This window comes from Nycticebus coucang, chromosome 9 (assembly GCF_027406575.1).
Source record: "Nycticebus coucang isolate mNycCou1 chromosome 9, mNycCou1.pri, whole genome shotgun sequence".
Lineage (NCBI taxonomy): Eukaryota > Metazoa > Chordata > Mammalia > Primates > Lorisidae > Nycticebus > Nycticebus coucang.
The window spans coordinates 50,772,627-50,785,693 of NC_069788.1; the positions used below are offsets into that span (position 1 = coordinate 50,772,627).

Genomic DNA, 13,067 nt, shown 5'->3' on the forward strand with positions numbered 1-13,067 from the left:
TAAACTCCCCGTTATCTGGAATTCAAGCAACCAGGACTCTCAAACTACTGGCATACCACATGGCAAAAAAAACCCAGAGTTTAAACTTGGTGCAGGAGCCTTCAGTAAGCCCATGCTTCAGGCATCGCTCCCTTGACTCCCATGTGTTCTCTGTAACAGTTTTAAATGTTAATGAGTGTTACCTGAAGCTGAAAAAAAAATGGTAGTAAAATTGAAAAGTGTATTGACTGTCATTTAACTAAAATTGTACTGTATGCTGCACTTACAAAACTGTTTTATAATACGGTAAAACGGTGTTACAGTAAGTGAAGTTTGTCTTTACTTGTCTTAACTTGCTTTTAATTACTGTATTTCAATATTAATATCAAGTTAACAGAGTTTATGGTCTGGTATAGTAAAGTATGGGGTATAGGATTAGGCCTATTTTTAATAGTAACTCTCAAGCAACTGGAAACTACATTTATTCAGAATCTACCAATCCCCATGGGTGCCAGATACCATCTAATATAATCCTAAAGGAAGTGCTTGTAAGGAGGAAAATGTTTCCCAGATGTTTTGTAAAATATCAATGCAAGCTTTCCCTAAAACAATTTTTAAAATGAACATTTTTACAGCATAAAGATATCCCAAATTGACTTAAATTGTAATAGCTCATACTGATTTGGATGTTTATTGTGTGCCAATCAGTATTGTAATATTTCACATACATTAAACTTAATCCTTACAGTAATCCTTTAAGGTATACATTATTACTATCTGCTATTATAGATAGGAAATCTGCTGCAATAAATGGTTAAGTAGATTTCCAAAGTTCACATAGATGATAACTGTAACTACCAGGTTTTCAGCCCAGAAAGTCTGGCTCCACATGCTACCCATATAATTATTACACTATATTATATCACAAATGTAGAATATATTGATTATTCTTGTATAGAAGCAGACAAATAAAATTATTTTATTGATCAGTAATAACAATTCATCCACATTTGAATATGTATCATGGGGCAATTTGTGCTTATGTATTTTCTTAAGGGAATTATTGGTGATATGTCATTTTAATTCAAGGAAGCTGTTATAACTTATGACTATAAACCAACTCATAAAAATCTTCAAAGTACATAGTTGTTCCAGGATCTAGCATTTGAATAATGACCCCTGATACAACAACAAAACTAGTTGTCATAGACACTTAAGTATTTGAATCACTCCTCACGATCACCAAGACAACTGAGAAAAAATATAAATCTTATGATGCTGAAATTACTGTTTAGGGCTTTGGGGACATCTCTTTCAGACACAGCTGTTTTGAACTTGGGTGTCAGAGATAACTACTAGAGGTACCTTATTTAAATGATACCTGCTTAGAGCAAGTTTATTTCCGGAATCAACATGTGTGCTCTGAACGGTAAGATTATCTTATAAAGTTAACATTTGGTATAATTGTAATGTTGGAAATCCACATTATTTAAGAGCAAGTTTTATTTGTAATACAATCATTAACTTAAAGAAAAAATTCTGAAAATATACCTTGTCATTTCCCTGTCCTATAGCTTCCCTTTATGTTAAATAACTTTTACATCTACTAAATCTGCTCTAGTGAAATATCAGGACATGGTCTAATTCTGCAAATGTTTTATTTTCCATGGCACCTTGCTCTAGTGAGGTCAATTGTATGCAATCTGTAGGTTTAGAACCAATAATCTTTCCTGATGATCTAGGTTTTCGGGCAATCCTGGGAAATTTGGGGTAATTCTTATTCTGAATTATCTGATTGCTTTTCGTAATGTTTCTGTGTGGTCAAGACCTATTTGTATGTTGACTCTAAGTAAAAACAAGCAGTACGAATTTGTGACAGATTTTATTTCCTTATCTGAAGTCACATGTACAAGAAGGAGGAACTGAGTCCTGTTGAAAATCTCTACCTTAACACACTTAAGGAAGAGCAGAATTCACAATGGCGCTGCAGGGAAAACTCGAGAAAGTTGCAACCCTGGCCAGTAAATGCCTGACAACTATCTATTTTTCACAGTGCGAACTCTACACTGGTTGAGAAGTAAAAAGGAATTCTCTCTGAATCATAGTAAGGTCAATCTTTACTACCTCTTGAAAATTAGTGTGCCTCAATTTGTGGGAAATAAAAGCAAAAGTACTTACCTGTACAGGCTGATTATTCTTGTTTTCCTTCAGAAGACTGAAAGGAACTCCTCCTATTATCTATATAATGAAAGATTAAATGTGTCCTTTATCATAATGGGAAGACACGAAGCTAATTCTTGATTTGTGATATCAGATATTTTGATCTCCCAAAAATAAAAGAGAAAAATGTAGATTAATTGAAAATGAAGAATTTAAATATGTTAACATATTTCTATCCATTTCTAAATTTCATAATGTGCATAAGAAATTATTTGTAGATTTTCTTTGTGAGCTTTTAATTAGAAGAAGGATTTTTAGCCCTTCCTGAATTAATTTATGGGGGCTATAATAATAATGAAAATAGTTAAGAAACTAACAGTGTGGAACTGACTTTAATTTTTAAAGAATTTTCACTTTTCTTTCATATAAATTAAACTAAAGCCCTGTTTTATTAGAAGTAACATTACATGTATCTGTCAAAATAAATGTTAATTATTCATACCCCTGCTCAAACATTATGGAATTCTAACATTGTGTTATAGCTTGTGATACATTTCAGATTAATTTCTCCTTATATCTAACTTGGTCAGTGGCAGAAGTCAGGCTCCAATCATGACTTTTGAAAAACTAATGCTGAAGAAAGCTTAAAATTATTCTCTTAAGACAGTTATCTTTATCACTATATCCAATTAGTTTGGTAAATGTGTTCACTTTTGAATCATGGCCACAGTTTGAAGTAATTTCTTTATACTATTCAAGAAACATATTTGAAATGGCATAACAAAGAGCACAACTTTTTCTACTATTACTATCCCTACAGAGAGAGAGAGAGAGAGGCATTAGTTTGACATTTAACTGTTATTTTTCTTTTTCCTTTTTTTTTTTTTTGAGACAGAGTCTCACTATGTTGCCTTCAATAGAATGCTGTGCCATCACAGCTCACAGCAACCTCAAAATCTTAGGCTTAAGCTATTCTCTTGCCTCAGCCTCCCATGTAGCTTGGACTACAGGCACCTGCCATAATGGCAGGCTATTTTTTTGTTGTAGTTGTCATTGTTGTTTGGTGGGCCCAGACCAGGTCCAAACCTGCCAGCCTCTGTGTATGTGGCTGGAGCCCTAACCACTGAGCTATGGGCAATGAAACGTAGCTATTATTTTTCAATCAAATATTTTCTCTTAATTTTTTGACCACTCTATTAAAGTATGTTTGACATACAAAAAGCTGTGCATTTTAAGGCACATAACTTCATGAGTTTAAAGATAAATGTATACCTGTGAAATTATCACCATAATCTATACCATACACATATTCATCACCTCCTAAAGTTTCCTCCTGCCATTTGTACTTATTGTGTACGCATGTGTGTGATAAGCATACTTAATGTAAGATCCACCCTCTTAGCAATATTTTAAGTGTACAATAATACGGTATTGAATTGAACCTTTCTGGATATTATTTTTCCATCAACTGGTAAGAAGTTTTGACAGTTTTGAGATACTCATGTGTGTCCAAAGGAAGCGGTATCAGTATTGCACTGCTGAATAATGCTAAGTTTATAGTTCTTTGAATAGAGAATATTATTTTTAATTATTTTTTCATCAAACTTAATAAATCAGTTGTTTGTTAGTATAGATAAAGTCACAATCTTTCCCATTCATCTGCCACTTTCTATCACCTCATTCATGTAACATCATAATGTACCAGCCTAAGTTTTTGGGTTTGGTGGGGGGGAGTGGAGACAGAGTCTCACTTTGTCACTCTTGGTAGAGTGCTGTAGCGTCATAGCTCACAGCAATCTCAAACTCTTGAGCTGAAGTGATCCCCTTGCCTCAGCCTCCCAAGTAGCTGGACTACAGGTGCCTGCCACAATGCCCAGTTATTTTTAAAGACGAGATCTCTCTCTGGCTCAGTCTGGTCTCGAACCTGTGAGCTCAGGCAATCCACTCAGGCAGTCTCCCAGAGTGCTAGGATTACAGGCATGAGCCACTGCCTATAGTTTTAAATGTAATTTTTTAATGAAAAATGAAGTTGAAGTGATTTTTTATTACTATACATAGTGTAGCTTAATTTTTCATTTATTCAAAAATTATATATATATACATATAAGGGGAATGCTTTAGGTGTTATGAATGAATAAAGAACAATAGACATCATGTCCGCATTCTTAAATATTTTAGATATGTGTTGGGAGGAGGGCATTACACAAATATTTGCCTACATGGTACATAATTATAATTACTCTTTACAATAACATTCTGTATTAAAGATTATTGACACATGCCATGTTCCAAGCATTGTTCTAAGCACCTTTCATGTATTACTTATTTAATGTTCATCCCAACCCTAGATGTTTTTATTGTCCCTATTTTCACAGGTGAGAAAATTGAGCCCTGCAGTGATAATGTAATTTGTGTGGGCTCACACAGCTAAGTAACCGGCAGAGATGAAAGATGAACATAAACTCTCTGCCTATAATCCATGTTAGACAGCTCTCTTTTTAAGAGTTCCATATACAAGCCAGGCATGGTGGCTTATGCCTGTAACCTAGCACTCTGGGAGGCCAAGCCCAGGAGTTAGAGACCAACCTGAGCAACACCCCTCTCTACTAAAAGTAGAAAAATTAACAGGGCGTGTAGTGGGTGCCTGTAGTCCCAGCTAGTCAGGAGGCTGAGGCAGAAAGATCACTTGAACCCAGGAGTTTGAGGTTGCTGTGAGCTAGGCTGACCCCATAGTACTCTAGCCTGGGGCAACGGAGTAAGACTCTGTCTCAAAAAAAAATAAAAAAATAGAGTTCTCTTTATATAAGGTATCAAAAAGAGATTAGGAGTTCAGGGATCCCTCACTGAGCAAGAAAATTTCAAGAAATGGTCTAAAGAATGAGTGGGAGTTATCCAGAACAGAAGAGAAAAGTTCTAAGGGTTTCAAATGGGAATGAGTTTTGAAATGTCAAAAAACTGAGAGGTTAATAGTCAAAATGGAGAACATGATTTGTGAGAGGAGAAGCCTAGGCAAAAAAACCATAGAGGTCATCTTAAAGAATTGGAATTTTTCTTAAATATAATGGAAAGCAGCTGACAAGTTTAGGTACATGGATGACATGATTTTATTGAGTGCTGTAACAATGTAAAGGCAGAAGACTGGATGCAAGACTATTGCCAGCATCTAGAAAAGAAATCATAGCAGTTTAGATTAGGGTTATGGTGATAGAAATTTTGAAAAGTGAAAAGTTAACTTATATTATTGATATAAGGATGAGAGAGATAAAGGATCCAAGGATAAATGCCAGATCTCTTATGTTATGAACTAGGAGATGAAAGGTGTTAAGCACTAATATATGGAAGAAGGGAAACATTTTTTCCTCATTCTTGTTTTAAATTTTGTTTTAATTGACAAATAATTGTATAAATCTGTGAGTACAATGTGATGTTTTGATATATACTAACAATGTAGGATAATTAAGTCAGACTAATCAATAAATCTATCACCTCACATACTTATATTTTTGTGGTGAAAATATTTAAAATCTACTCTTTAAGAAATTTTGAAATATACAATGCATTGTTATTTATTATAGTCACTATTCTATGCAATAGATCGCTAAAGCTGATTTCTTTTTTCTAATACCCTGTACCCTTTGATCAATACCTCCCTTTCCCTTACAGCTCCCTCACCCGCCCAGGTAACTGCTGTTCTAGTCTCTACTTCTGCGACTTCAAATTTTTTTAGATTCCACATGTAAGTGAGATCATGCAGTATTTGTCCTTCTATGCCTGACTTATTTCCCTTAGCATGATGTTCTCCAGGTTCACCCACATTATCTTATCCTTCCCTCACTTGGATATTAACCATATAGTTAAATTGTATAGGTGAATTCACTGATTAAGTAAAAGAACATATTCATTGTATGAAGTTGACTAGCTTTTTTTTTTTTGAAGTTGACTAGCTTTTATAAAGCATCATAGAGTCACGTCATTTTAAACAGATCTATTTTGAATTTTCAAATTTTCAAGTGAGAAAATTCAGACCTTGAGTTTGAGGGAACTCCTCAAGGTCACCTATTAAACTCATGCCACAAAAGAATCTACAATAAATACCAAATTACTTAGCTATAACTTTTACTTTTTACCTATCAACTTTTCAATTACTAACATAAATTCTCTCCCTTTGTTTAGTTCTGTATTTCATCAAATTACTTAGATAGTTCATGTTGACAAATTATTTCTTCGCCTCCTCCCCTTGCTCCTCTTCCTCCTTCCCATCCTCCTTCTCCTCCTGCTCCATTTCCTCCTCCCTCTTTCTCACCCTAGGATTTAAACATTGAAGGACTATGGACCAAAGCAATTATAGTTCTTTACATGGTTTCATTCTGCTTGGCTTCTCGGACCATCCCAAACTGGAGATAATCCTGTCAGGAGTTGTTACTGTGTTCTACTTAATTACATTGGTGGGTAATACGGCCATCATTCTTGCTTCTCTCCTGGATTCCCATCTCCACACACCAATGTACTTTTTCCTCAGGAATTTATCTTTCCTAGATCTATGCTTCACAACCAGCATCATTCCTCAGATGCTGGTTAACTTGTGGGGACCTGATAAGACCATCAGCTATGTGGGTTGTGTCATTCAACTCTATGTTTATATGTGGTTGGGCTCCATTGAGTGCCTCCTCCTGGCTGTTATGTCTTATGATCGTTTTATAGCTATATGTAAGCCCTTGCATTATTTTGTAATCATGAACCCACCTCTGTGTCTCAAGATGATTATCATGGTCTGGAGTATTAGTTTGGTCAATTCTGTAGTATTATGTACACTAACTCTGAATTTGCCTACATGTGGAAATAACCTTTTGGATCATTTCTTATGTGAGTTGCCAGCCTTGGTCAAGATGGCTTGTGTAGACACCACAACAGTTGAAATGTCCGTTTTTGCTTTAGGGATTGTCATTGTCCTCACACCCCTCATTCTTATTCTAATATCCTATGGCTACATTGCCAAAGCTGTACTGAGAATGAATTCAAAAGCAGGCCAACGGAAAGCAATAAATACCTGTGGATCGCATCTTACTGTGGTGTCCATCTTCTATGGAACTATTATTTACATGTACCTGCAACCAGGTAATAGTGTCTCCAAAGACCAAGGCAAATTTCTCACCCTCTTTTACACCATCATCACTCCAAGTCTCAACCCCCTCATTTATACCTTAAGGAATAAGGACATGAAGGATGCACTGAAGAAGCTAGTGAGATTTCACCATAAATCTACAAAAATACAGAGGAATTAGAAGTCATAGAAAAAGATTAGCGTGAATTGGGCAATTAAATATGGTTTCTAATTGTCTTTAATTTTTACTGAGGCAAGTCATCCCTGAATCATAGAGATTAGTATAATAATTCTTATGTACAAATATTTTGTGGGTGCAAACAATATTACTACCATGTTACTTAGCTCTTTTATATCTCTAACCACTGGCACATCAGAAAAAAAACTGGTGATTAGGAATTTTTCATTTTGGTTGAAATATAACACAAAGAGAATATAAACATAAATTTAATGCATTTATGTTTAGCATTTAATTTATTCTAAAGCTCTAGAGAAACTGTTTTGGTTACCTGGCTTTTTATTTTCAACAATCATGCTAAGATCTTCTGAAATATAGATCTGAATGAATGTTTTCATGTGTATTATGGCATATATATTAAGTAATATACAAATAATGATTTTGTACATTAAATGTTTTGTGGTGTCATCCAAAGATTTATGTGTGTTTGATGCAGACAGTGCAATCTATAGGTCAGTAATTGTCATAAACCCCAACTAAAACAATTCACTCTTTGTTCAATGTAACTCGATATGAATGTCTTGGGTAAAATGTTTTTGTCTATCACTACTTCATACAGGGAGGGAAAAGTCACAAATAAAAGGCTTTTCAAGGAGACAACAGTCTTATCCACTTCTCATTCATTCATGAAATACATATTCCATGATTATTGCAACCTTAATGGAAATGGACTAGTTTGAGACCAGTTAGGCTTTTGAAACACATCTGTAAAATTATGAATTTTGTGAATTTGTAGAAATGTGGTAATATTCACAGTGGAATTTCATAGAAGAATAAATCTTTTGACTTCCATTTATCATAAAATAATATTTCACTTTTATGGGATAATGTGATTGCTTTCAAATTAAGCTTTGAGTTTTTTTATGGTCTGAAACCTTTTTCTAAGAGTGTGTGTTATTGAATAATTATAGCAAATCTAGATAGATTTAGAAAGAGACATTGCTAGAGTCCAAAAGTATATAATATTTTCTTTTTCATCACTTCATAAGACTTAAAATGTGAAGTGAAAGGAGTCATTGGATAATTATTTACTTGCCCAGTCAGAACAACATAGTCGTGGTTCATATATGTTTAATATGCTGAAATTTGATCCCCAGTATTGAATGTGGGGGCTAGTGGGAGGTATTTGGGTCATGGAAGCAAAGGTTTCTTGCCCTCCCTGCAAAAGTGAGTGATTTGGCTCAGCACCCATGGCTCAATGGTTAGGGCACTGGCCACATACACCACGGCTGGTGGGTTCAAACCCAGCCCGGGCCTGCTAAACAACAATGACAACAATAATAACAAAATAGGTGGGCACTGTGGCAGGCACCAGTCCCAGCTACTTGGGAGGCTGAGGCAAGAGAATCGCTTAAGCTTAAGAGTAAGTTTGAGGTTGCTGCGAGCTGTGACGTCACAGCATTCTACCGAGGGCAACATAGTGAGACTCTGTCTCAAAAAAAAGTGAGTGAGTTCTCACTTTATTAGTTAATGCTGATTGTTTAAAAGAGCCTGATACCACCTCCTGCTTCTTTCTTGCTTCCACTTTTGCCATGTGACAACCTTCTACCTTTATTAGAAGCTCCCTGAAGTCCTCACCAGAACCAGATTCTGGCACAATGCTTCTTGCATAGTCTCCAGAATCACAAGCCAAATAAACCTCTTTTCTTTATAAATTACTCAGCCTCAGATATTTCTAGCAGCATAATGAATACTAATACAATATGATATAGGATATTGTGAATGTTCTTGTCTTCCAAATAATACCTTTTTCAGAGTTGCTTTTGGAAATTGTTTACCACAAAAATAGCCCATGAGAGAAAGTAAGTTTAATGGTCAAAATATACAATGCATAGTTTAGCCACCACACCCATTACTCTCTTTTTTTGAAAGTTTGTTCTTAACTTGATAAGATTTATAACTAGAAGGAATAGGGGAATTCTAGGAAGAAGGCAGACTATTAGCAATTCTCGGCAGAGGCTCCTGAACAGAGAGAGAAAAACTGGACAGAATCGGACTCTGTGAAGCCAAAAGTGGGGAGCTGAGCCAAGAAAGAAGTTCGGCAAGCTGTGACTCCAAGGAAGAGCATTCAAGAAAACAAATTATAGGTACAAAGCCCATGAACTAGAGGACAGGAGATTCCTCCCCAAAGTGGAAGGCCAGCTGTGGGCTCTCTGCCAGCGGAGCAAAGAACAAAAGACATCTCATTTTATCTCACTGGAGTGAGTCACTAAACATTGGGTCTCTTTGTCCAGGGAGGTCCCTCTTGTGAACATAGACATCATTCCACCCGGTATAAAATTGAACAAATGCTTTCCCCCACAATTCCAAACTCCCAGTCCACCCCTCCACCCTTGCATGGCAGTCTGAAGTTCTGCCCTCTGCAGAGTGCACAGTTTTTGGTCTTTTCCTGAGAGATCTGGGCATAGGGTGGACTGCTGAACATCAGGACAGAATCTGTGACTAGTGGAGAAGAAATATGGCATTGGAAGAAAGGGATGCTTGGTGGGAGGAGGAGCAGTTCCCTGGTTATGCCTTTGCCTGGCCAGTGGTGGTGTTCACCCTTGGTTTGGGCTGTGTCTGGTGGGACGGGGTGCAGAACCCCCGGCTCAGACAGTGCCTGCAAGTGGTAGAGTAGTTGCCCAGTGCGGACTGAGTTTTGTGGGCAGGACTGGTCCCAGCTCCAACTGGGCTGGCATGAATTTTGTGAATTTTTAGAAATGTGGTAATACAGGCTTGCAGGGTGTGTACCAAGACTTGAGGGCAAGGGCATGGTCCCCTGACTCCAACTGGGCTGGCAAGCAGAGGCTTGCTGGGTGTGGACTGAGACTATTGAGCAGGGGCATGGTCCCCCAACTCCAACACAGCCAGCAAGCAGAAGATTGCCAAGTGTGGACTGAGACCGGCAGGTGGGACCGGCAGGTGGGGGTTCCCTGACTCCAGCTGGGCCAGTGAGCAGAGGCTTGCTGTGTGTGGACTGAGACTGACAGGCAGGGGTGTAGTCCCTGACTCCAAATGGGCCATTGAGCAGAAAAGTGGAAACCAGTGTTGACTGAGTCTGGAGGGAGGAGGTGTGGACCCCTGGCTCCAATTGAGGTGTTGAAGACCCCTGGATCCCTCTATGTTGAGCAGGGTTTGTACTGCCTAAGACAATTTGATTGGAACTTGGGTCTGGGGCTGTCCACCAGAGAAATTCTAAGTTGACCTTGGACATTTTGTATGGAAAAAAATTGAATGGTGGGGGTGGGATGCCACAGCTCTCTGTATCTCTCCACAACTGAGATTTAAACCTAATGCCATGGTTTCTTAGGCTCAGGCGGAGGTTGGCTGATTTCAAAACAGAGTCATCTCATGCCAGCTCACCAAGTAAATCCTCAGAGTCTCCAGCCAAAACTCTGAAAGGGGCCTTAGTAAGGCTGTAGGAGATAAGCCACAATTACAAAGCCTAGCACCTTGGTAAGGGGCTTATTATCTCTACTACCTGGGAACCACAATTCAATCCCACCCTCCCAGTTCTAATAACCAAACGGTGGAAAATAAACATGGGGCAGAACTAAGGGAAGAACTCTGGCAACATGAATAACCAGAACAGATCAAACCCTCTCTGCCAAGGGTGACAAAAGAGATACAAATGAAGATGCCATCCATAGACAAATGACTGAAATGTCAGAAATAGAATTTAAAATATGGATGGCAAATAAGATGAATAGAATGGAAAAAAGTTAGAAATTGAAATCCAAAGAGTAGTTCAAAAGTTGTCTCAAGAAATTAATGAATTCTAAGACAAAGTCACCAAAGATATGGACATAATGAGAAAAGAGATAGCAGAGCTCAAAGAAATGAAAAAGTTATTTGAGGAGCTCTGAAATATGGTAGAATACCTCAGTAATAGACTTGACCAGGCAGAAGAAAGGATCTCTGAAATTGAAGACAAAGCTTTTGAACATTCCCAAAAGCTCAAAGAGGAAGACAAATGGAGAGCAAAAACTGATCATTCCCTGAGAGAGCTGTGGGACCACTCCAAAAGGTCAAACATTCATCTTATAGGAATTCCCGAAGGAGAAGAGGACGGTCCTAAAGGTACAGATGTTCTACTCCAAGAGATTATGGAGGAGAATTTCCCAAGCACAGCAAGAGATACAGAAATTCAGATAGCAGACAGTTTCAGAACCCCAGCAAGACTCAATCTAAATAAAGCAATTATTATACAATCTTTTCCAAAGCATAGAAAAGGAAGGAATACTTCCCAACACATTCTATGAAGCAAATATCACTCTGATCCCCAAAACAGGAAAGGATTGCATTGAAACAAAGAAAATTGTAGGCCAATATCTTAATATCAACGCAAAAACATTCAATAAAATCTTAGCAAACAATTCAACAGCCCATCAAAAAAATTATGCACTATGATCAAGTTGGTTTTATTTCAGGGTTACAGGGTTGGTTCAACATATGCAAATATATGAATGTAATACATCACATAAATAAAATAAAAAGCATAGGCCATATGACTCTCTCAACTGATGCAGAAAAAGCTTTTGATAACATCCAGCATCCTTTTGTGATCAGAACACTTAAGAAAATAGGCATAGAAGGGACATTTCTTAAACAAATAGAGGCCATCTACAGCAAACCCACAGCCAATATCATATTGAATGGAGTAAAATTGAAAACATTTCTACTCATATCTGGAACTAGGCAAGGATGCCTATTGTCTCCACTGCTATTCCACATAGTAATGGAAGTCTTAGCCATCGCAAGACTCCAGGCAAGAGAAGGCAATGAAGGGTATCCAAATAGGGTCAGAGGAGATCAAACTGTCACCTTTCACAGATGATAATGATTTTATGCCTGGAAAACCCCAAGGACTCAACTACAAAGCTCTTAGAAATGATCAAGGAATACGGCAGTGTCTTAGGATACAAAATCAATATTCACAGATCAGTAGATTTTATGTATATATATATATATATATATATATCAACAATAGTCAAGGACTCTATACCTTTTACAGTAGTGTCAAAGAAGATGAAATGTATGGGAATTAACCTAACAAAGGACGTGGAAGAACTCTATAAAGAGAACTGTGAAACTCTAAGAAAAGAAATAGCTGAAAATGTTAACAAATGGAAAAACATGCTATGCTCATGGCTGGGAAGAATCAACATTGTTAAAATGTCCATACTACCCAAAGCAATACACAAATTTAATGCAATCACTATTAAAGCACCATTGTCATACTTTACAGATCTGGAAAAAATAGTACTTAGTTTTATATGGAATCATAAAAGAACTCGAATAGCCAAGACATTACTCAGAAACAAAAACAAATCAGGAGGACTCACACTACAAGACTTCAGACTCCACTATAAATCTGTAGTGATCAAAACAGCATGGTAGGGGGCAGTGCCTGTGGCTCAGTGCGTAGGGCACCAGCCCCATATACCAAGGATAGTGGGTTACAACCCAGCCCTGGCCAAACTGCAACAAAAAAATAGCCAGGTTGTGGCAGGCGCCTGTAGTCCCAGCTACTCGGGAGGCTGAGGCAAGAGAATTGCCTAAGCCTAGGAGTTGAACGTTGCAGTGAGCTGTAACATCACAGTACTCTAC

The 13,067-nt window shown here is 37.4% G+C and overlaps 1 protein-coding gene across 1 annotated transcript; it reads left to right on the forward strand.

Annotated features, from left to right (window-relative positions):
* The first annotated feature begins 6,467 nt into the window (after positions 1–6,467).
* LOC128593127 (olfactory receptor 2W1) lies at positions 6,468–7,421 on the forward strand. The gene has a single exon (XM_053600901.1). It carries the CDS (start codon positions 6,468–6,470, stop codon positions 7,419–7,421), a length of 954 nt encoding a protein of 317 aa, XP_053456876.1.
* The last annotated feature ends 5,646 nt before the right edge of the window (positions 7,422–13,067 follow it).

Coding starts and splice junctions, on each gene's coding strand:
- LOC128593127 (XM_053600901.1), top strand. CDS start 6,468: ATGGACCAAAGCAATTATAGTTCTTTACATGGTTTCATTCTGCTTGGC.